Source organism: Grus americana, chromosome 20 (genome assembly GCF_028858705.1).
Source record: "Grus americana isolate bGruAme1 chromosome 20, bGruAme1.mat, whole genome shotgun sequence".
In the NCBI taxonomy this organism is placed as follows: Eukaryota; Metazoa; Chordata; class Aves; order Gruiformes; family Gruidae; genus Grus; species Grus americana.
Genome location: NC_072871.1, coordinates 2,643,723 through 2,668,530, shown reverse-complemented (window position 1 = coordinate 2,668,530; position 24,808 = coordinate 2,643,723). Strand labels below are relative to the sequence as shown.

General features: G+C 55.2%; 1 protein-coding gene across 5 annotated transcripts in view; it reads right to left on the bottom strand.

The window, feature by feature from the left end:
- The window catches only part of COL27A1 (collagen type XXVII alpha 1 chain), a 95,464-nt gene that overhangs the window by 26,462 nt on the left and 44,194 nt on the right, over positions 1 to 24,808 (bottom strand). For 3 of the 5 annotated variants that reach the window (XM_054849224.1, XM_054849226.1, XM_054849228.1), the window contains exons 7-13: positions 13,188 to 13,446; positions 12,694 to 13,103; positions 7,882 to 7,926; positions 6,884 to 7,003; positions 2,655 to 2,693; positions 2,475 to 2,528; positions 1,636 to 1,689 (exon numbers count right to left, since the gene is read on the bottom strand). In XM_054849224.1, the coding sequence (XP_054705199.1) occupies positions 1,636 to 1,689; positions 2,475 to 2,528; positions 2,655 to 2,693; positions 6,884 to 7,003; positions 7,882 to 7,926; positions 12,694 to 13,103; positions 13,188 to 13,446 (981 nt within the window). Of the gene's footprint in view, positions 1 to 1,635; positions 1,690 to 2,474; positions 2,529 to 2,654; positions 2,694 to 6,883; positions 7,004 to 7,881; positions 7,928 to 12,693; positions 13,104 to 13,187; positions 13,447 to 19,697; positions 19,904 to 24,808 lie in introns of those variants that run through there. The other 2 variants (XM_054849227.1, XM_054849225.1) reach the window with 2 other exon arrangements.

The following is a 24,808-nucleotide window of genomic DNA, read 5'->3' as shown; positions in this document are numbered from 1 at the left end:
TGGCAGATGCCAAAGGAGGAGCAGGAGAGCAGGGGGCCAGGGCTGCAGCTGTGACACGGCTCCCCGAACCGAAGACATCAGGCTTGCAGATGGACTGTGATGGGTGGAAAAATTCCTGTGCTAACCCCCCCGACTCCCCTCGCAGATCCTGTTTATGTGAAGATGGAGAATAACTTTGGCACCTTTTGGTTAAGCTATGCCAACAGACTCCAGTGTTTACACTCAAACGGCTTAACACAGCCAGTGACGCCTTCCAGATGCTGGCAGCTGGTAAAACACTCTCCCTGGGGTGCATCCCTGCTGCAAGGGAGCGGGGCTGGGGGTGACAGGACACCTGGCAGCAGGACGTGTGACGGAGAGCAGACGCACAGCGCCTGATGGCATAGCTGCGTTTCTTGCCCAAGATATCCACTCTTATCTTTTGCCGTGAGCTTTTGGAACTCAAAGGTTCAACAGAGCTGCCAGGAACCAGCCTGTGTCCCGCTCGCCAGCCCATCCGAATCCTCCTGCAGCATCGATCCAGATAAGCCCAGCCTGTCCCGAGCTCCTCTTCTCAAGTCGGAGGAAAAGCCACCCCAGTTTTGGAAAAGGAAGATGCGATGACAACGAAGATGGCGGGAGGAAAGGGAGGTGACTGCTGAGAGGGAGCCAAGGGGACCACGGTGCTGCAGTTAAGGTCGCCGGGGAGATGCTGTGCAGGATGGGAAACACTGGAGGGCTGAAGGAAGACGATTGCCCCAGTAGATGGGTGGGCAGGGAGATGAGGAGCAGCAGGGATGGGTGCTGCTGTCCCTTCGGAGCAGCCCAGCAGCAACCAGGACAAAGGAGCGAGAGGCAGGGGGGTGCTGGGGGACACCTGCACATCGGCTCGGTTGAGAGGGACAAGATTTGGGATGTACCAGCTCTTCCCACGAGGGGTGGGTACCAGCGAGCACGGGCGGGAGAGCAAGTAGAAAGCTCCAGCGATGCTGGGAGATCCAGACATCTGCTCTCCTTTCCTCTTACCCACGGGGCGTCCCACCCCCCCAGGCACCTGGGCTCGCTCGGCCCCGGGGGAGGTGGCCAGGTGCCGGGAGGGCACGCTGCACAGAGCTCGCACATCCCTTCGGCCAGAGCCGTGGGGAAGGAGGCGGGTGGTTTCCAGAAGGTGACAAAAGGGCAGAATGCTTTTGGGACAACCGTGCCAACTCGTGTCCACCTGCCTGGGAGGGCATCGGGTGACGCACGGCAGAGTCCAGCACCCGAAGGGCCTGTGCTGAGCTGTCACCCAGCCCATGCACCTGCTGGAGCGGGGTGCTGCAAGCACAGGGCAAGGGGCTGCAGCACGGGCTGAGACAGGGGAACGAGCCTGCGGTGAGAGCCACCCCTGCCAGCCACAGCAAGGTCCCCAGAGACAGGACCGGGGCGTCACCTCCCACGTCCCTTCAAACCAGGCACACGTTTCCTTGCACAGCGCCCAAACTGTTAGGGCTCCGCCTCACCCAGCGCCCCCGGGTTTGATCCCAGAGGAGCAGGGTCTCCGAGGGTCCCCAGGACAGCCCCGAGGGCACGCTCGACCTCTCCAGACCGGGCTCCCCTCGCAGCCAAGCCCCCCCTCGCCCCGCAGGCAGGCACCCCCACCAGCACCCCACTCACCGCGTACCCCCGCCGGCCCTTCTCGCCCGGCTCCCCCGGATCTCCGCAGGGTCCCTGCGCACAAACAGGGATCGAGTCAACGAACGCCTGCCCCGGTGCCACCCGGTGCTGAGAGCAGCCCCGCGCCCTGGGGGCTGTCACGGGGAGGACGACAGAGGCACCTCGGGAAGGGCAGAGCCGGAGGATTCGCGTCCCTCAGCACACCCCCCGCCTTCGCAGGCTCTGTGGCCAGGGCAGCTTTGGTTGCTTTGGTGCCCTTCGGGAGGTCAGGACGGGGGAGTTTTGCCTTTATTTCTTTTGCCTCGTGGCATTGAGGCAAAAGAAGACCCTGGCGACCCTCGTTCGCAGAGGCCAGGCCGGGGGGGAAGCATCACCCAGCAATCCTGGGGGCTGCGGACCCAGCAGTGCGGGGCTGGCCCCACACACGTACTGCATCAGCCGTTCTCTGGCTTGGTTTTGTGCCTCCGGGAGGGATCCACATGGTCCCCATCCAAACACGGGGGCAGGAACCCGATGCCCAGGTGAAGACAAAACGGCACCGTTCAGCTGGCAGAGGCAGAGGGGCCGGGGCTGCGTCTACCAGCTAAACCCAGGGAGTTAATATCAAACATCACCCGGCTTTCGGTGGGAAGCAGACGAGCAAACCATTAGGCTTCTCTGAAACCCAGTCCCAAGGACCTTAATTACAGCACGCCAGAAGGCACCGGGCAGCAGAGAACTTTCTGGGGCAGCCCAGGACCGTGCAGGTGCCTGGGGACAAGTGACCCAGGCCAGCCGGGGTGGCCACGGGGCCATCAGCACCCGGCCGCCGAGGGGACACCGGGGCTTTTCTTACTTACAGGTGCTCCTGCCTTCCCTGGATGTCCTGGGGGCCCGGGGGCTCCAGGTTTTCTCTGGATTAAGAAGAGAAATGTCGGTAAAACAAACCTCACTGACAAAGTGCTTGGAGAGAGGAAAATCCAGCTGACCAAGCTGAGGAAAAACCAAACCACAGAAACTCACTTAACAGCGATACTCACCGGCCAGCCTGCATGTAGAAGCTGGTAAAACGATGATTGCTGAAAGGACAATGGAGAGGAAACAAAACGTTAAAATAACCCACCCCTAAATCCCTTTTTGTTGGCATCAAAGTCTTTTTCGTGTTGCTTGGGAAGACACAGCAATGAACCAGTCCTCTAATTAATTTTTTTTTTAATACTATGTGTATGCAAGTCACGGGACAAGGCTTAATCTGAGGACTACGCGTAGGAGATAAGGAACTCCTGGCCTCATTAGCAAATGAAGACGGAGACCCCACTTCTGAAATTTGCTGAAATTCAGCTCCCCCATGGATGCCCGAGCAGCCTTGGGGCACCAGAAATGTTTTGCATGTGCAGAGGTCAGCAACATGTTGTTGGTGAGCGCAGGTACCGTCATACTTAGCCCAGATTGGACTAAACCCAGCAGTTTGCCCCAGGTGGGAACCTCGTCCCGACCAGCCCCGTCTGAAGCCCCACATGAGCAGATCCTCCAGCGGCCGTGGCCGGCAGGCTTGCTCCTCGCTGCTCCCAACAGCCAAATCTTTCATGCGCCTCCGATTTTTTAGAAGACTAGATGACCACAAAGAGGAAAAAAAACCCCACCCAAAAGCCACAGGGTGGGCTAACCCCATGGTAGTCACGACTGACCCCACCGTATTTCAAAGCCAGTGCAAAGGTCCTAAAAACTCACGGCGCAGCCTCCTCTCCACACACTTCCAAGTCTGGTTTCCCCAAGTTTTGGGAGATGCCCAGGAAACAAAACAATGTCTATCTCCAACTACCAGCCACCCTCCTGCCCTCCCAGCAGCAAAAAAACGCAGATACTCAAGAGGCAAAATTCACCTTTCCTCCTCCTCCTCCTCCTCCCCGTGGTGAGCCCAGACATACGGTCCAGGCAGCTCCTCCAAATCCCGGCTTGCATCAAAGGCTAAGAGAAGCCCCCCCTTGTTCATCACCCCAATCCCAAGCAGCTGGAGGGGCAGGATTCCCACGTGCTCTCCAACTTCAGCCTCGGGGATGCTGGGAAACCCCCTCCTGTCCCCCCCCCGATACCAGAGGAAAGCCAAGGAACTCATTAACGAAAATAAACACAGACCTTTCAACATATGGAAATATTTGTAATAATGAGCGGGGCTCTCGGGGGCAGATGACGGATGGATGGATGCGTTTAACTAGCTCTAACGCCGCACCAGGCATCTCGGGTCCTTTCAAGCTGATCCTGAATTGATTCTTGTGAGCAAACGGGTGCAGTCCTTGCCAGCCTGCAGGGCCAGGCCATGGTCCTCCTGTCCAGCGAGTTCTCATTTCCCTCAAAAGCTGCTCACAAAGACTTTTTAGGGGGGGTTGGAGCATGGCCAATGCTTTTGCCTTGTCTCGGGAATCAGTGAACTCAGATTCACTCAGGACAGGATATTATTTCATTAGGCTTCAAAAAAAAAAAATCCAACCTTTTAAAAAGGGGAAAAGAAAAATCCCACAGGAGACCTGAACTCGTATTTCAGAACACCAGATGCCAAGGAGAGGGGAGAGAAATTAATTGCCTTCTGCAATTTCAGCAGGAAATAGTCGGCACTTTGCTCGCTGCAGCTCTGGTCGGCAAGGAACGGCGTGCCGGGAACGGGGATGGAAAGCAAACAGAGGGATGGAGCCTGGGGAGTGATCGCCGTATGGATCTGTCTTCCTGCAAAACTCCAGCCTGAGAGCAGGGCAGAGAAAAGCCTTCCGACAGCTCCGCAGGGAGCAGCTCACGCCTTGCAGCCCAGTCTTGGCCTCCCTCCCCAGCCCACCCCAGGGCCATAAAGCCACGCAGACACAGAGCCGCGTTAGCTGCCGACCTTTCAGTAGCAGGAAATCCCTAAAGGTTGCCTCCTTTTTGCATGGAGCAATATTTTCTTTTGCTCTAAGGTTACCAGCTCTCATTTCCCAGCCTGACCTCTTGCTTTTAAAGGTATTGGGAGAGATAAAAAGAATGGACTCTAGCGCTGCAGATTAAACTCCCTAATAACTGCGGGAGCTCCAGTTCTCCTTCCTCCTTCCCCAGCTTCTGGGACTCCACCACTACCGAAGTCAACACTGCCAGAACAAGACAGCAACAGCTCCTGCCCCTCCAGTTACACTGAGACAATTTCTTGGCCAACCCCACGACTGTCAACATGTTGTGAACGAAAACGCAGGACGGGCTCGGGGCAGAATCGCAGTGGCCTTAAGCTGATTTCGCTCAGTTCCCATGAACAGCAAAAGCTTATTTCATCGGGAAGGAGCAGGGGAGGCTATCGAGCATCCCAACAGCCATAACTGCTCTGGGACAGTCACCCGTGTCCCTTGCTTTCCCGGTCCATCACACTGCATTACGTCCCCCGCCCCGAGAGGGGCTTCCTCTGACCTGCGTTTCCAAAGGCTGAGCCAGCAACGCACCCCAGCAGCCCAGGATGCCCCCCCTGCAGCCCCCACAGCACAAGCGCTCGGTTCCCAAGAGCAGCGCTGTCCCAAGCCACAGCATTTCTCCAGCAAGTTGTGGGGGGCCGCAGAGGCAGACAGCCCCCCCATCCTCACAGCAGCCAGCACTCAGCTTTTCAGCCCTGTGCTATCTCAGCGGAGATTAGCAAAACCCAGCCCGTGGCTTTGCACTCCCGTTTCCTGCTGCCGAGCAAAACGCCGGCGCTGCCGGGGTCATACGGCTACAGACACAATAGCCCAGCAAGGCTTTCGGGTGCCCCACGCCATCCTCGCCAGACGCTGCCTTCCCCTCGAGATCGGCACTTTGCCAAAAGCCCCGGGCCAAGCGCCAGCACGCAAACCCCCCCGGGAGCCTGCGGCCAGGGCCCCGGCAGCCCTCCGGCTTCGGCTTCCCAAACGCAGACGAGAGCGTCTGCTCCGTCCAGCATTCCCAGCGCCTAAGCACCGAAAGTGGTGGTACACCAAAGAAATCACCGTCTGCGGCAACATCCGTAGGTGTGAACGTTTCTGCCCGCAGAAGGACAAAGCCTGAGGTCCATTTCCAAACGCAGGCAGAAAAAAAAAAAAATGCAATTCTGACTGAGTGTGCAAAGAGCCCTGCGAAGTGCTGTAACCGTGCCCTGACAGCAGGACATGTCACTGCCCCTCTTCACAAATGAATGAGTTGAAGATAATTCAAATGTCCTGCCCAAGGTCATTAAAGCTTTTAGAGAGCCGGAGCACCGAGCCTGGCCTCTCGCCGGCCCGTTACTCTGCCCATTGCACCAACTTGCCCGGCATCTGCTTCGAGCGGCCGATATCCGGCCAGCTACAGTCCCATCGCAGGGACACTGCAGACGCACAGCGCAGAGAGCATCCCCGCTCAGGGAGCTCCAGCCCCCGGTGGGTAAAGCGCCGAAGGCAGTTAGAAACCCAGCGCCTCCAGCCATCGTCCTGCCTGGCTCAGGCCGGGCTCCAGAGGGAGTTTGAAATGAAGCTTAGTCCCGGCAGTGGCTGTGCTGCCGGGGAACCTGGACGAGGCTGGCTGGGTCGTTGCAGTGATCGCTCCCGTGGTGCGCGGAGCTTTGCAGCCAGCCGTGCAGCAGCCAGAGCACTTCTGCCTCCCCGCAGGTCTGCCCCCACTCCTGTGCTCCCCACAGCAGCAGGGTTCAGGTGAGGAAATATCTCGGCTCGGCAAGAAGCTTGATGGGCACAAACCCTGTGAGCCAAAGCCGTGGCACACGGCCGGGGCCCGGCAGAAAACAGGAGCAATGCTTTGTAACCGGCAGCGCCGAGGGGGAGAGGGGCTGCTTTCTGCACGGCTTGGATCTTCTCTGGCCCATGTCCTACAGAGGTAGGGCATGAACCACCCTTGGGAGGTCCATGGATGCGTGTGGACCACGGGGACCCAACATCTCCCAGTCAGTCACCAGGGCAAGAGGGATAGCTGTGTGAGCACGGCTGTGAACAGGGTGCACGCTGCTCCCATCTCACCCAAGGACAGCTGCCCGCAGAGCCGTCCCCAGCAAGGTGCACCTCTCTCCTTGGCATCCTCCCTCTGCCCTCACATGCCTCCCCCGACCCTGTCCTCCTGCCCCGCAGATCACGAGTCTCGGACCACTGCAAACCCTTCCTCCCAGCTCTCATCCCAGCAGAGCAGAGGGGCGCCTGCACGGGAGCTGTTGGGAGGTGTAAGAGGGGCTCCTCATGCGAGCTGGTGTAAGAGGGGCTCCTCGTGCGAGCTGGTGTAAGAGGGGCTCCCCGAGCGCTCGCCCACCGCGGCTGTAACTCACCGTGAACGTCTGCCAGTCCTCCCTAGAGTTCCTCCAGAGGACGATGGTGGGGACACCAGGGATGCCCGCAGGGCCTGGATCACCCGGGGGGCCCGTGCGCCCCATGGCTCCAGGGTACCCCTAGGAAGACAAGGGCAGCTCCTGAAAACCAGCCAGGGGTCTAACCGTCAGCACCGGCTGGGCACGGGCTCTGACTCAAGCCAGCCTCTGAGCGGAGCCCGGTCTAGGCACATTCCAGGGTTCAAACCAGCTCTTAAGATCTAAATAACCCTGACATCAGGGGAAGCAGAAGGCGTGAGCTTCAGACGCACGCGCCTGTGACCGGACTCATCTAAATGCCACAGGTATTGAAGCTAACGCGCACAGAAGTGGCGTGACTCAGGGGCCAACGAGTTTGCCCCTCCACAGCTTGGGAAAGACGGGAAGTGCTGCGCAGAGGGGGTTAGGAGCACTCTCCCTGGTTTACTGATGGGGGATCACCCTTAACCCAGAGCATCTCCAAGCATCTGTTGGTGCACGAGGGAACGCTGCGTGCAGCAGGACACCCAGCCGTGCCGTGCAGGCTGCTGTGCGCTGGGTTCCTGAAGCTGGAAGGGCAGCCGTGGGTCTGACCGAGGCGCTGCTGGAGGGCAGATGTCCCTCCAGGATGAGCTGGTGGAAATAGCACGGGGCTGGACTTTGGGACACGCCAGCATCCCTCCTCCAGGTGTCCTGAGCTAAAGCTGCTTCATCTCCCTGCTCTGCCGCCTCTGCAGAGCCATGAAGTGGCTCAGAGGAAAGACAGCAGCTTGTCCGCTCAGCTCAGCCCTGAGCCTGGGCTTAAAACACCCAGTGAAAACAGTTCTTTCCCCTTCCAAACGCACAGAAAGGGCCACCAGACTGCAGCTTCAGAAGCTCACGCTGCCCTCTTGATGAAAAACACCCAAACCAACCCAAACCACCCGTGGGGTTTACCCTACGCCCCACCCCGTAACTCCCCCGTTTTCCTGGATACTCACTTTGTCTCCTTTGGGTCCCACCAGACCACGTCTCCCAGGACAGCCCTGAAAGGCAAAGGAGGAGAGCTGTGTCACCCCAAAGGGGGACCCCCACAACCTGGGGAGATCCCAGGGTGGCTGGGTGACCACTGCCACGGCCATCGCGGCCCCAGGGAGGCAGGAACCGAAACAGCTGATTCAGAGCAAACCAGCAGCACCCAAAAGACCGGTGGGGTGGAAAGTGCACACTATTTTATGGGGTTTATGCTGCTCCCTTCCCAGGCATCAGAAAGCAGCTCTGCTCGGCCAGCTGAGCGGCGCAGTCCTGCGGCATCCGTCACAGGAACGCCCAGGCCATATGGCCGGGGAGCAGGAGCACATTTCCTGACACCTGGTGAGGAAAGGCAGCGTGTCAGGGGGGAAAAAAAAAAATCCCATCAAGCTGGACCACGGCCACACACTCAAACAGTAGTTTGGATGAGGACGCAAACATCTGCGGCTTCTAACTTGCGTGAGATCCGATCTAGCCATCTCTAGTTAAAAGTGCGCATTTTGGCCAAGCGGCGACCCCACTTCAGGGCTTACCGAAGCATCTGTCTGGACAGAACCAAAGTCAGATGGGAGATCCCGGCTTTTCTCGATGAAAGAAATCTACCTGGAAGATGTCGGCAGAGACCGATCACGCGCCGGGCTGCAGCACAGCGTCTGCTGCAGAGCTGCGGCTCTGATGGCTTCAATTACAGCCGCTGGTTTTGTTCTGAGCTTGCAAACAGCCTTGCCCGAGCCCAGCAGCAAGCCTGGGAATCCACCCTGAATTAACACCACGCCGGCACATGCACGACTGCAGCCCTGCAAACGCAGAGGCAGCCCCGACCTCGCTGCCTTGTGCCGACGGGATGGGTAAAAAGGCCAAGCGGCGTGTTCAGAAACAGCTCTGGCACTGAGGGATGCTTCACCAAAGGGACTGTTATCACCCCAAGTGCCCAGATCTGGAGCCCACGGGGCTCTGTGCCTCAGTTTCCCCTCCCCAGGGGCTGAGGGCCATGTTCTGCGAGCTCAGCTCAGGTACGGCACGCGTTCGTGCCAAACGGCACACACATGGTGCTGGCAACTCTGGTCTGATTGTCAAACCTTGGGTATTAGAATCATAAAATCATGGAATCATTTAGGTTGGAAAAGACCATAAGATCTTAAGATCTCTCCTAAGAGTAAACCTAACGCTGCCAGGTCCACCGCTGCCGAAGGAGGTAAAATAAAGCAATTCCTGCCCGCTGTACCCAACATTAAAACATGCACCCAAATGGGCAGGGACCCCTCCCAGGGCCTGGCAGCCCCTCTGTTCAGCCACCCAGCACCCCTCCTTTAAGGAGCTGGCTGCGTGCTGCTGAGAGGCCACTTCTGCAGGAAGGTACCCACTGGGGAGTCACTGGGATTTTACTGGGAGCACCACGTGCCCGTTGCATGGTGCCTGGGGACAGGCTCGTCCTCTCCGCCCTGGGTGCAGATATAAATTAGATCCTTCAGTAAGTCCTGCCTCCCCCTGATGCCCCTCAACAGAGCTATGGGGTCCAGTCACCACTTCTGGGTGCAGCCTCTCGCTTACGTCCTGCATGGACACCCTAGGTCCTGTGCCCTCGGTCCACAGCTGAGATATCTCAGGAGCCGATGGGGTGCTCAGCGAACCCTTCCTCCAACGCAGCTGTCAGTGCTCCACCAAGGACACTTAAATGCACCGGGAGCCTCTCTGAGATGGCCAAAGAGCCGTTCCTCCTCCTGCTCCCCCCCAGGCGCCGGCCATGGCCACCTCCAGCATGAACACCAACGTCACGAAGCCAACGCGTGCAGTCCTAGGGCAGGGTGGGGGGACAGGACCAAGCCACAGGTACAACAGCACCCCCTGAAATTTGACGGCATCTATTTCCCTCCCTTAAGCAGCTCCCAAGCCGACGCCATTTTGTGCAAACCAAAAAGAACGATTCAGAGCACCAGGAACAGCGAACCCAAGGGCTGTAACATTTCAGGAGAGAAAAACGAAAACCAATCCAAGAGATCTCATCGAGAAGGCAGCTGGTATTTTGCCCTGCAAACTGCAGGCAGCACCGCTCTGCAGCACCATCCTTCCTCCTGCAGCGTGACCCGACGGCTGCAGCCCTGGGTGCTGCCCAACAGCGGCCGGCTCCTGGGAGGAAAGCACGGAGAAGGCTTTGCGTTTGCCTGTTGCCCGAGTTCACGCCATCCCCAACACCAGATGCCTCCAGCAGGATTCAATTTAAGCTTACGAATCGAAACCACATCTCTGCTCCTAAACAGCCAGCGCTAAGTTTGAGTAACAGAAACCAAAAAAAAAAAAAAAGAAAAAGAAAAGCCTGTGGGGATGTACCGACAGCTGGGAACCCCCATGAAACACTGTCTATGAAAGCCAAGGAGCTTTTGAGTACTGGCAACACAATGAAATCCCTGCAAGGAGGATTAGCAAGATCATAAAAATCAGCAGCTTTTAAAGTAAGAAACACTTCCCACTTCTCACAACATGTTGGTTTTTTCCCCACCAATCTCTGGTGGCTTTACAGTGGATGATGACTGGGATGGGAACTGAGGACACGTGGTCTGCGGGGTCTACAGTCCAAAAACGCCCTGAACAGCATTAGGGCACGATCCGGACTTGGCAGGATGATAAACCAACCTCCATCCGTACCTCCCGACTGGAGCAGCGACTCAAAGTGTTTTTGCAAAGGCATAAAAATCTCTGCGGGTGACAAACCAGACGTACACGAACCTGCACCGAGGGAGAGGACCCCTCGCGTGGTGGGGCAGGGCCGGAGATCTGCGCCCCGCTGATCTCCCTGATCGACGCTGCCAGTGAAAGGGGAGGAGAACAACCCCACAAAAGTGAAAAGGTTGCTGCTAAAACCCCATTAACTCCAAACCTTTCCTCTAAGAATAGCGACAGGCGGCACCTTCAGCCACCCACCGTGCCTCGTGCCCAGGTCCCGGCTGCAAGGCTGCCCGAGGTCACGCAGTCAGAGGGTGAGCCACAAGCCCAGCACGCATCACCACCGCCAAAACCAGAGGAAAGGCAAAGTCCCAATCCAAAAGGAAAACCTCCAAATTCCTTTTAATGAAGTTTTCCAAGGCACAGGCACCGATTCTGTGCTTTCCCTTCCACAGGATACATTTAAACACCCAAAACATCCATCACACCTTTGCTGGCATCACCACGAGCATGGGGCATGGCATCAGCGAGGCGTGTGGGTATGAATTCAGGGTGACCGGGCTGGGCAGCAGCCCCAAAACAGGCTCTACGTGCCCAGACCCCCCCACGGCTCAGGACGGCCGAAGGGGCTCGGTGGGACGGAGCCCCAGGGGGGCAGGAGGACCTTTGGGGACCAGCAGCAAGGGCAGAGCCCACCTGCCCTCAGCCCTGGGCAGCGGTAACGAGACGTCAGGAAAGGCTGCCAGGCTCAGCACATAATTTTAGCTAAAATAATAGCTCTAACCATGCACGGCATGTGCCACTGCAGAGCTTCAAGCCTACACCCACCTGCGCCAGCATCTCAAACCCAAACTCCCAGTGTCGGGATGGAGACACTTGTACCTGTGTTTCTAGCCAGGATGCTCACGACCAAGAAAAAGCCCATCTCAAAGCTTTCCATGGGAGGGAAAAAAAAGCAATTCCCTCCTGGCTGGTCCCCTCCTCATGCTGCCTCCCCTCCCGCCGGCTGACAGCAGGGCTGTCAAACCCCGTGACGTTTCCTCCACTCCCGGGATTTTTTCATCCTTCAGCAGCATCTGTTCCTTCTGCCATTTTTTTTCTATTTTTCCAGGCAATAGCCACAGCAACAGGGAGATGGCTTGAGGGGGGGAAGCTAGCAATCCTAAATTTAACCATTTTCCTAGGAAGCCCGGCTCATATCGATGACGAATTTGGTGCCAGGTCCCTCAAACACAGCTGTAGAGCCAGCCGTGTGTGCAGACCTGCCCTGTGGCATCCAGGTGAACCCCCAGGGCAGCCCCGGGCTCAGGGCATCCCAGACGGGTTTCACATGGGGGTCTGCCCAGGGAGGAGGAGAAGGTGCCCGTGGTCACTTCTGGCAGTGGCACTGGGTAAATGAAATGCGATTTTCTGGAGGAATTGTTAAGAAAATTTAACCAAATTAGGGAAATCATTTCGGCAGAAGAAATAAACATGGGAAAATACGTAAAAACTTTTTTCAGCTACTTCTCAATGAAGGCTGATGACCTCTTTAAAGATTTATCTATGCCAAGTTTATTGGTTTTTAATTTCCCTTTTTTCATCCACTATAATGGATGAATAATCTCAAAAATAATCAAAACTTATTTCAAGACAAATTCAATGCTTTGCTTTGAACCACCACAAACTTTGGGGTGTCGCAGCAGTAGAGAAGCAAAGGACAGCGATGCCAGCGGGGCCGCGGGCTGACACCTGGGGTTTGCTGCGGGGACAAGGGCTGGAGGAGATGGCTTGGCCCCGCTCTGAGCCCCTCAGCCTGCCTCTGGGCAGGACCAGGGTGAAATGGGAACCAACAACGTGGTTAAATGACTTGAGACCATCTCCAGGGCAGGGGGGGTAAGGGAATCATCAGTTGCCTCTCCAGTTGCCAGTGAAGTTTCTTCAGGGACATCAAAAAAACCTTCTCGCAGGGCCAGGCTGGTGCACAGCCCCACGCTGCCCGCACGGAGCACGTTCCCCTGCCCAGTTTCCCCAGCAAGGTGCTGGCACCACAGCTCAGCAGCCTGCGCCCACCACCCACTCCGGAGGGGAAGATGCACCCCCGCCCATCCCTCCCCTCCTCAGCCATCGCCTCCACTCACCGGCAGCCCCGGCGGTCCCGGCAGCCCCGGTGGTCCCGGCTTCAGGTGACCCTGCTGCCCGTGTGCCAGCGGCGAGATGGGGTGTCCCGGGTGGGCGGTGCTGTCCCCGAGCCCCGGGACAGCGGGGCTGGCTGAGACCGGAGGATGCTCCGGGACACCCGCCGCTGGCCCCGTCCCCAGGGGACCTTTGGGCACGTTTCCTTTGGGGGCAGCCGCCTGACGTGCCGACGGGGAGACCTTGGCGAAGGTGGCAGGCACGTCCAGGTCAGTGACGGCATCGCCAGGTTTGCCGGGTGAGAGCCGCCGCAGGGTGCCCGCATCACCCGTCAGCTTCTCCGTGGTGACGTTCTCCTCCCGGGGGTCGGAGGCACGCTCCTTCTTGGTTGCTCTGTGTGTTTTGATGGAGGGTCCTGAGTGGATAAAAGCACCATCAAGTACCCAGGCATGGCGACGGTGTGCAGGAGAAATGGAGGAAACTACGACTAAGGACTCACCGGAGCTGCCAGCGACCCGCGGGCTGCTCCTACCAAGCCCTGGCCTGCCGGGGCCGGTGATTTTATTATAGGTGGAGTTCAACAGCTCAAAGCCTTCATCCTCAATAGAAAGGCTGTCCTCCTCCTCAGCCGACGGCATCTCGGTAGCAGAGAGCGAATTCAGGGCGCTCCCATCAGGCTGGAGGTTGAGGGTCTCCTGGGCATCCTCCCACGTCCAAGGTGGCCCCAGCGTCAAATCTGAATTGGCGAGTCTGGAGTCCTGAAAAGGAAGAAGGAAAAAAATGAAACTTGAAGTTCTCACCTTTTCCCCCCCCCTTCCCTGCTCAACACACTTGTGCTTCATTTCCCACGTGCACGAACGCTGCTGCGGGGGACAAGGCGGCTTGCGAGCCCCAGGCAGGACCCCCCGAGCTCCGGGTCAGCCGTCAGCAACGGGCAGGTCAGTTCAGCAGCTACAAAACCAAACTCGCCCTCCACGAGGGACACGAGCCAGTTGTCGGTGTGGGCCCCGCTAACATGAACCTCCTTCTCACAGTCCCCCTGCAACGATCCCCACACAAGTTCCTGTCCTGGAGGGGCACCAGGAGCCCATAGCCCGGTGACAGAAATCCAAGCTTGAGAGTAATTATTGAAGCAATTAAAGCAAGCGTATAGGGCTGCTCCGGGGATCGCTCTGCCCCTTTGGCCTTTGATTTTGCTGCTTCTGCATATTTCAAGGCTCCTGGTGGTCTCGGGGCAATGGTGCAGGCAGGTCGCAGGGGAGCTCGCAGCCCCCACCACACATCGAGCAGCTGCGGCAGTGGTGCTGGCCGAGGGTCGGGAAGGCAGCGCAGACACGGACCCTCACACGGGACTCGCACTGTCTTCAGCTGCCACGATAAATGGTCCCTGCAGGACAGCGCAGGTCGCAACGGCTCTTTCAGCCCTACAACCACCAGCGCAGCCCGGGCACCGCCCACAGATGGAGAAAAACTTGATGGAAATATCTACATTCAAGACAAAAGCGCTGAATGTGAAAAAGGAGTTAACTTTCCAGAGTGACCTGCATTTAAAATGCCCATCAATTTCACATCCAGCAGCAGTGTCAGCGCCTCAGACTGGGCTTGCACACTGAGCCACGCATGCACAGACCTAGGGTTGGGTTGGCTGGTGGGCGTGAAGGACCTTTGCCTCTCCTGGAACAGCTGGCAGCATTTCCATCAGCCCTGCACCTCCTGCTCAGGGCTTGCTCCTTGCTCCCACCGAGCTCTATGGGGCAAGGACAACCCAGCACATGGCACCCAGAAGAGCTGGATGGGACCTCAGCCCTGGCTGGTGGCTCCTTGGGGCTGGTGCCATGCAGCTGATGAAGAGATAGTCTGCAAGAAGTCACTAGAGGGAGATGCAGGCCCATGCTTGCCTTGCCGGGCTGCAGAAGGGGAGCAGAGAGGTACGAGGAGATATGGAACACCCTTCCCATCGTCCTTCCCATCTGTTGATTGAACCCATTACTTGACTGTGATTCTGCTCTGCACCACAGACCCAAGATGCATGCTTGCTTGGGAGCACCAAGGTGGATTTGCATCAACAGCAAGTAGAAAAACCCAACAATTTCACTGCCAGAACTGGTGATTCTGCAGGTAAAAACCCAATGGTATTGGTGGGTCAGGGGAGCCAGCTCCGGCCAAGCCCCACTTCTTGGAGGGCCTCAGGAAGCAGAGGAGCTCCAAAGGCAGCAGGAGGTTCTGAAGCCTTTGCTCTGCTGCTGGATGTCGTGCCATCGGATTGGAGATTTCTGAACTCTTCCCATCCCAAGTGGGGAGGAAACCTGAAAACTTTCATTTTTCAGTTTTCAAATATCAAGCTGAAATGCTTTGCTCTCAGCTGTGAAAACTTTTTTTTGGGGGGACTCTATCTTTGATATATATAATTTGTTACAATTTACTTTTGATTTCAAGGTTTCATGCACAAGCAATTTTACAAGCTAAAACACATCTCAAATCAGAAAAAATGGGGTTTTTTTAAAATATCGAAATGAAGTATTTTGACAACCTCTTTTCCTTTCCAAAATCTACAGACTCTTTCCCCATCAGAAGTTCTAACTAGGGCAAATCAGCATCCTCCTAAAGGATCAGCAGTGCCAAAACCTACTGCTGATACCAGCCACGGACACAACCCCTGGACGCCTCCACAGAGCACCTCCACCCTCACGCCCACAGGAGGAGGACGGCCAGGCCCACAAGCCACCCATTTTCATTAGTCCCTCTGGTGCTGTGGTACGTAAAAACACGAGGGATGTATCTAAGACGACGCGTAGGTACCAGGGGAACCCAGCCTGGGTCACGTCCAGCTCTCACGTTCCCTGACCCCTGTTGCTCTCTAATCCCTGCAGCTGCAACTGAGAGGGGCTTGGGGCCAACCACCCCCGGCTGCCCTTGAAGCCGTAATACTCACCACCCAAAGAGACAATATTTTTTCTCAGCCGAGACAGTCTCTTCATATAGAGAGTTTTGGAAAAACAGGAATATTCCCACTTCCTCAGCCCTTAACACAAGTTCTTCACCCTATTTGCAGGCAGAGACTTGACCCCCCCAAAGGGAGAGGCAACGGCAATGTCGGTGTGTCGGTGTTACTCCGCTCCTCTGGCCAGCGCGATGTCCCAAACCAAAGGACCAGCGTTCCTCCATCACCGGGATTTTTATGCTCCAAATGGCACCGATAGCTGTATTTTTTAAGAACGGTGTCTACAGGAGGTGTTCAGTAGGCAAGTGGCAACCTAGCACCAAGGAGGAAGGGCTGAGAAAGCTCAGGATGAGACAGAAAAGACAAAAAGCAAAGGAAATAGAGATGGCGAGTGGGAAAGCAAAGACCAGAGGTGAGCAGCCAGCCCCTCGTGCCCCAGAGCCCTCAGACGAGGACCCACGGTCCTGCCTTGCAGACTGGAACAAACCCTGGATGTAACCAAAGGGTAAAACACATAAAACAGGAGAGAAGGGAGAAGCGATTTAGCAAAGGAAAAGACAGCCCTAACTCATCGCCAGCCAGCTCCCCTTAGCCGGCTTTAGCAAGTCGATGCTCCCAGATTCTCCCTCGGGCACTACCCGGCCCACGGTTCAGTCTCCAGGCGAGCTGGAGCTCGTTACCATCGCAGCCCTGAAGAGCAAGGGAAGGTAAGGACTGCGGTTCCTAACCAGCACCCAGCGTCTGGGTAAAATTCAAGGGGATTGAGAAAAGTCAGCGGCAAAAGCTCTGCACAAAGTCATCGGAGCACAGCACCCCAAGGGGACAGGCTGCAAAGAAGCTGTTTGCACCGAGAGAAACGCTAACCTACAACAAACGAGCCTGCGGAGTTTGATACAAATTAAAACATGCTGCCAATTAAATCACAGCGGTTTTGCTGCCTTCGAGGTGGAGGGAAATCAGGCTTCAAATCACGAGAGCAGGGAAGCAGCCAGTGCCGCTCAGCCGCAGCATGGGCAGGCTGGACCTGGAGCATCACGGCAAGCTCTCGAGTGTGGCCAGCTGGCACGTCCCTGCCCTCGCCCGGGCGTCCTGGCCAGCCCGTGCCCTCTGCTCGGAGATACGGGAGCCTGGAAAGCTCCTGGCAGCGGTCGGTATGGAGAAGCATTTGCAAGCTGGGCAAAGCTCACCGTACGGGCACACTCTGCACCACGTTAGAATTGCACTGAATTTTTTTTTTTTTTGGTGCTAGAGTAGTTTTCAGGCAGATCGGGGAGCGGCACTGACCCAGCCTGCGGTGCTCAGAGCACAGCGCTGACTGCTGGGAACAGGACCCAGGGCAGGACAAGCCCCTTCCCTGCTGCCTTTAGATCAGCATCAGCTAATCAGAAATTCCATCCAGAACGTAGCAGCTTTCCACCTAACCACTCACAATTGTTAGAAAAGAACCAGGGGAAGAGCGTTCCTCCCCTGTGACAGCATCCGCACAGCCCAGAGAGCAAACCAGCCCTGCCAGCCACCTTCTCTAACCCCAGCACGCCCACAAACCTACAGCCTTCCTCATGGAGGTAAGATCCAAATCTCAAGGAAACCACAGACATCGGCTCATCAACCCCTCGGGTATTTTTTTTTGAACCCCAAAGTTGCTGGAACAGAGGTTGAAGCCATGTAGCATGTGGGGAAGGTGAGGACAGAGCTGCCAGGCATCAGCTTTACCCACTGCGAGGTCAGATTTGCAGCACCCTACGGCAGTAGAGGCTCTCAGGAGGACAAGGCAGGATCCTTTGGTGCTCTCCCATCGCGCACGTTATCAGGGACGTACCTTCCCTCTCCTTGCCCCTGGGCCCAAGGCAAAACGGGGCTGTGAAACTGGAGCCGAGGAGAGGCAGGAACCTGCCCTTGCTACAACGGGCTTTCTCCTCCATCTCCACTCCGTAGCCCCTTCGCACACAGCACAGTCATTTCTCTCCTCTTCCCTTGCCACGTAGCACTACCGACCGTCAGGGAGAGGGAGCCCCAGGGGATTAATGCTAGTTTCTATTAAAAGCAGACACTGTTCATCCAGGCTAGCCCCCACGTAGCCACACATCACCCACCCGACGCAGAGACCACCGCTGCCCCGAATTAAATTACTCTTCCCAACTATATCAGAATCAACGGATTCAATTACATGAGGGTGAAACCCTTCAGATGCTCCTTCAGTGGCACATATAAGCCAGATCTCAAACCCAGCTGAGAGCCCCCCGTCATTAGCTTTAACTTGGTTTGTGGTCCTGTTTCTGTTTAAGCAGGATGACTGTGAGCTGGCGGTGGTCAGTAAAGAGCTGTAACACACAGACTCTACAACAGCACTTTTTTTTTTTTTTTTTTTACTAATACCATTAAAAAAACCTCCCTAGTTTATTTTACAAAGTCCTTTCGGGCAAGAAATCAAATAGAGAGTTGCAGAAAAAGTGTTCTGGCTAAAACTCAACTCCATCATTTGTACATCTTAAAAACGGTTGAGCTGTTAATTATGAGCAACCACATTCCCTGCAAGGTCACCTTCCCACAGAGGATGCGAGAGGAGCCAAAGGGGAACCGAAGGGACCTGCAGCCAGCTGGTTCTCCCTCCTCAGCCCAGCGGGGCCGATTCCTTGCCCACCCCCAGCAAGGAGACCCGTGTCCACCTCGGGAAGGGACCCGCAGAGCACGGGGCAGACCTGACGACTCTGCAGTTGAGGTGCCCTCGCCTCTACCCACAAACCCCTCAACAGACCCAGGAAGCTCATGCTTGGCCATAGACCCCACTGCTGTCCACCTTCCCAGCACCCGGCTCCTGTGGCTTGTCCAGGAGGAGTTTCTGGGTAGTTTCAGATGCTAATTGCTCCTATTAATGCACTACAATTAGCAGCCACTAGCTCACTTTCCTCCCTGAACAATGCAGTCCACAGCCTGCATAATTTGTTAGCAAACCACGGCAAAACCGGTGGCAGCTCCACACCGCACACTCCAACATCTGCCCAGCAGATAAATTTAGCGTTATTTGTAAACCTCCAACTCCAACAGCTGGAAGCTCAGTGAAGAGCATCTGAAATACGAAAGGGGCTGAAAACTCATCTCGGGGGGAGGCAGAGGGAGTTCATTAACCTCCCCATCCTCCTCCTGGCACCGAGGAGGTTTGGAGACAAGGACCAGGCGTTAGATGCTCCTCCACGAGCCTCCTCCCGCAGCCACGCTCGGTAATGAAACCCTCTGCAACCCCAGCTGCATGATTCAGTTTGGGGTTTGGCACACAGTAAATCCAACAAGAAACGAGAGCTGGTGGGGGCAGGGACTTGGCCTATTCGTAAGTTCCAATTAAAATAGTTTTTAAATTTGACTCATTCCTGGTTAGCTTTGGGGTTTGTGATTTCCAGTCCTGTTTTGTAGCGGGGGTGTGGAAGACCTCTTCAGCCACCCCCAAAGCAAATTTCTTGGCTTTTTATTTTGTACCCAAACTTTTTGTTCATGAACAGACCTGCAGCAATGCAGGAAATGAAGAAAGGGGTTTTCAATCTGAAAGTGAAACGTATTTCATTTGAGACAGAACAAAAAGCAGTGCTGAACCCTGCCGCAGGCTGCTGCGACCGGGGTACCAGGATCTGCTGCAGGGTCCCATCTCCCGTGGCACCCGAGCCCCCAAACACGCAGGAAACTCCACAACAGGCACCTTCTCCTTTCATTCAATAAGGCACCAACAGCTTTTGGGGGAAAATAAGGGCCTTTCACTTCCAAGCTCCATCTTGGAGACCATGGACCTCATCACCATCTCCCACCCTAAACCCCCAAGCGGGATGCGCAGCTCCAGCTGAGCCAAGTGGGCGCCCACCGAGACGTGGGGCTGCAGGATGGTCCTGCTCTCACCTGGAGCTTCCTTCTAGCCGAGGCCTTTGCTAATAATTAACAGTAAGTCAAGGAAATAAAAGCACCCAACGGAGCCATAAACAGGAGGATTCGGGCACTAGGTCAAAAGCGTGCACTGGCGCAGGGAGCTGTGGGAAGGTGCAGAGGGCAGGAGCAGCTCCAGGCTTACCTACTGCAGGGACTCACCACTTGCACAAAGGACAAAGACGGTCAAGTTCAAGGCACGAGCTGCTGCAGCAAGAGAAAAACCTTGCTGGATGATTCCACATCCCCTGCTCACATGCAGAAGAGGTCACATGCAGAGCCAGCCGCACGCATCCATCTCCGAAACGAGCACCACGGCACCACACCCAGGTGTTGACTGCACAAGGAGCATCTCCAGGGTGAGCAGGGGCCTGTCCTGGTCCCCAGGGCCCACCGGCCAGGAGGTGCTGGCAGGTTTTTCAGGATATTTTCTCATCTGCAGCACTGGCTGCTGCCATGGAGACTGGGCTCAGGCTTCCACGTGAATGCCTGCAGCAAGAAAGCTCTTAAACTCACTGGGCTGTTATGCAGGGCTCTGGTTTGCTGTTGTGGTGGTGGTTTTTTTTTTTTTTTAATTCTGCTATTAAACTGCTAAAAAAGAGAAGCCACCTGATGCCTGGATGTACCCTGAAGTCCAGGCAGAGAGGCTGCAAAGGTCCCATCAAATCCATTAAAATAAATCAGCAGGGGCATCGCTCCCCTCAGGAAACCAGGGGTGAGGTTTCTAAACACCCTCCCTTCACCCCATCATCGCCGGTAGCAGACATACTCAAACGGTCTCCCCCAAGATGCTGGTACGTGCTTGTAAAAACTTCCTCGAAGGCGCCATAAAACCGAGTCCCTGATGCAACCAAGCCTGCCCTGACATCACCGGCCATCCACCCCCCCTCCTTAACCGGAAGGAGAGTTTGCTCGAGGTTTGGAGCCCACATGGGTGCTCATGAGCATCACCATGGTCCTCCCTGCCTGGCTGCGGTGGCGTGACCGGTGCCAAGGTCTCCCGCAAAGTCCGAGGAGCTCCTTTGGAGAGAACCTCAACAGCCCCGTTCCCCGTTGATACGCCCCAGACAAGCCCCGAAGAGGGGGACAAACGTCAGCAGAGATACGTGACCACCCGGTGACCGTCATCGCGGGACAGCAGCTCCCTTGAGGAGAGCAAGGTGGATGTTTGCTCTCTGTGCAGCAGTCCCCAGAGGGGGTAAAAACCACAGCCGTTTCTTTGAAGAAAATAAGAATTTATTTTCTTCTCTCAAAAATTAAATTGTGAAGTAGCGTGGTTTTGATGTTATGTTTCTGTTGCTTTTGGGAGTTTTCTTATTAAAAACAGCTTTCAAACATAGCTTTAACGCTGAAAAAAAAAATATAATCAAAGTACTTCAGCTTTCCAACATGACCTGTATTTCTCCCTCCAACCAACAATTTTGCCAGTTTTGATCCAAGTGCTGATTTCCTTAAAACACATTTTGCGGCAAATGAAACCACAGTATTGAAAAGTTTCAGCTACGGCTGCTCGTAAGAGAACTTGGTGCCTCAATCTGTATGTCTCAAAGAGGAAAATTAATGACAGATATCAGCACCTCTCCGCTCCACGGGGCATCGCAGGGGTTGGATCGTTAAGCCCACGGGCATCGTTAGCCAGAAATCATTTGACAGGCAGGGGGACCGACGGAGGTCTGGCTTAAGGAGATGCTGGAGGTCCTGCCTCGTGAAAACAACTCTGCAAAGCCACGAATTTAAAAGCCAGTTCCGTCAAAGTTAGGTCACCTGTGGAAAAGACATCTAGGCAGGGCTGGCAGACGGCACCGGGGAGGAAGAGTCCAGCGGGAAGCCAGGACTTACAGCCTGAGCTTTGTCCTCACTTTCCTAAAACACCAGGTTCAAACGTTCTTCTTCCCCAGATGTTATTACCCGCGAGCTGCGAGGCACGGCAGGAGCCGAAGCGTTCAGGTACTCGCCAGGCGAAGCCAGCGCAGAACAAATCCGCAGGACACGCACCAGCCATAGGATGCCAATTCCCAGCGGGAATCCGGGATCCAGCCCCGGCAGCTGCACTAACGCAGCCTTGAATTCCTACACATTGCAGACGAGCGTTTTATAATTCAACGTCAACGTCCAGCATGGGAAAGGTCTACACTGGAAACTCTCATCTGGTGAGCCCAGGGGAAACGGGTCTCGAAGCTAAAAGTTTCTGGTCTCTTAGGCACAAGTAATCACAACTGAATTATATTGGTTCTGCGTAAACAGAACAGAAAGCCAAAATCAATAACATACACGCTTGCTCCTTTAAATAGGCCAAATTTAGAGAAGAACCAGCTGAGAAAGGCAAGTTGGGAACTGCTTTAAACAGCTCAGGAGATGTCCAAAAGCATGAGAACTGAGGCAGGAGGCATGCGGGTTTAAAACCCCCAGAAATTGGATATGGGAAGTGGGGGAATGAGCACAAACTGAAAGCAGCCATTAAGGGTGCTAAAACAGAGGGGAAAAAAAGGAATCTGGCATGTGATAAGCAATGCAGAGTCTACGATTTGTAGGAAATCGACTTGGACAAGGAAAATAAAGACGGGAGAAATCTCTGACCCGGGGTCCCTATTGCGGCCCCCCGCCACGTGGAAGCAGCCGCATCGCCAGCAGCGGCGTGGGAAGACGGAGCCAGAAAAGCCACATTTCTGTCCACGTTTGGGAAAAGCCAGATGACATAACCAGATGACAATGAAATACTTTCCATTCCAGAAGTGACAAGGAGGAGGAGTTTCTCAATCCCATCCTGATAATTCAAACTAAAAAGCGTTAAAATAACAGGCTCTCCCGAACACGAGCACTGATTTTTCAATTTGGCTCAGAAAGCTGGGGAAGCTCCAGGGGACTGGGAAAAGGCTTTATGTTGTGCCAATATGCCAAAAAAAAAATAAAGGCAAACAGGAGGCCTTGAGTAATTACAGACCTCTTCCCTCAAGCCGAGCCCAAGCTAAATAACAGAGCAACTGATATGGGGCTCATTAATAAAGAAACCAGATAATGTAATTAATGCCATGGTTTTGAAAAGAGCTGCCGTGGAACTAACTCGGTTTCTTGCCTGAGGAGATTAAGAGTGTTTTGTTGACAAAGATAACAGCGTCGATGTAACTATGCTAAACTTCCATAGGGCTTTTTGGTTAGTACGACTTGATACTCTGAGCTAAAAATTCAACTGACTTCCTAGACGGCGAGCAGGTTAAAACCCAGCTTGGAGCATATCTGCCTACAGCAGCCCAGACCACTAGCGGAACGTGCTGCCCTAGTTTTCAGCTAAGTCAGGCTAGGTAAAATGTATTTCAAAGCTTAGTGTCTTCTCTCGGGAAATACATTTTTGTTAAGAGAAGCCTCTTCTATCCAACAGACAAAGGTACAATGTGATTTACAAACTCGAGATCAGAGAAAGGCAATTTTAAACTATTTTTTCCAGCACATCTAGCATCAAGCCCCTAAAAGAGGCTCAGTTATGGGAAAGTTGAAAAATCAAGGCTGGACTCCTCGCTAAGCACACCGCAGTGATTTAAAGGAGGAATAACTGCCAGGAAATCCTAGGGCTATGGTCAGCAGGAGATCAGGTCGGATACCATTACACTGCTGGATCTGCAGCCCCCACAGCACGAGGCTGAGGGAGGCGAAACCCTCCCGGTGCCCAGCACAGCCTTCCTCCGCTCGGCACCGGCCATCGCTTCCTCGGAGCGCTGCACGGGGCTGCAGCCCTCAGCTGAGGCATCGCTCTGTCCTCCGGCTGCTTCGGGGCAGAAGTGCAGGACCTCGCGCCTAGGAGACGTTTGCTTAATCGAAACTGGAATAGCTCAGCCCAGGGATCCCCCGCGTCACTCCATCGCGTAGCCAAGGGCAGCAATTTTTCCTCACAAGCGTCATAGGTGGCACCCGGGGGCTGGATTTGGGAAGCGAGTTGTAAACTTAAAGAAGATAAGTGATTCCCTTTTGGAGGACCGTATGAGATGCCTCAGCAGTGCCCTGTTTTCGCAGGGGGACGGGATGGTCAGGGCTCCCTGGTATCCTACCTAGGGACTCAAACCAGAGCAACCCAAAAGCTTGAACATCCCTGCCCGCTCCACATCCAGGGGCCACATTCAGACTGGGAAGACTCTGAAGGACTCCCCGTCACACTCCCAAACAGCACGCGTGCCTCTTCTCCAACAGCCTTTTCCAAAGGAAAAGCAGAGCTGTCCCGGTTTCAGCTGAGATAGAGTTAGTGCTCCCCGCCGGAGCCGCTACGGGGCTGTGCTTTGGACTGTAGTGCTGGCAGCAGAGATGCTGTGTCACACAGAGATGGTGTAGTTACTGCTGAGCACTGCTTACACGGAGTCAAGGGCTCTTCTGCTCCTCACCCCACCAGTGAGTAGGCTGGGGGTGCACAAGAATTTGAGGGGGGACACAGCCAGGACAGCTGACCCCAACGACCCAAGGGATATTCCAGACCATATGACGTCATGCTCAGCATATAAAGCTGGGGGAAGGAGGAGGAAGGGCGGAACGTTCAGAGTGATGGCGTTTGTCTTCCCAAGTCACGGTTACACGTGATGGAGCCCCGCTTTCCTGGGGATGGCTGAACACCTGCCTGCCGTGGGGAGCGGGGAAGGAATTCCTTGTTTTGCTTTGCTTGTGCGCGCGGCTTTTGCTTTACCTATTAAACTGCCTTTATCTCAAGCCAGGAGCTCTCCCACCTTCACTCTCCCGATTCTCTCCCCATCCCACCGGGGGAGCGTGAGTGAGCGGCTGCGTGGTGCTCAGCTCCCAGCTGGGGTAAAACCACAACAAGAGCAAACCCCATTTCTAAGTGACCCTGGGGCAGAGAGCAGCCCTGCTGGCATTGCACGCAGGAGACGTGGCCGTCCCCAGCACATGGCCATGAACCTGCAGCAGGACACGAGACACTGGTGGAAGTGCAATGTCCCATCAAGTTGCTCGAGCAGGAGCGGAGAAGCTGCCAGTCAAGCCAAGCCCGTGCTGCAATTCTTCTGGCATATGGCAAGCCATAAAAGTCAGCAAGGGTGCAAAAACTGAACCTAGGCAGAAGGTCAGATCATAAAAGGTTGAAGAGCAGCTGTAACTCTCACTAGAAGACGCCTCCTGGCTTGGTTAGATGGAGTAGCACTTTATTTCTTAAATAAAGCCACTGCGCTTCAGATCAACATATTCCTACCACTACATTTATCACACAGTGATTTGAGTTGCAGTCAGTTATTCAGAGACACCTTATCCTACCCGAGAAACTGGTTTCAGAAGTCTTCAGG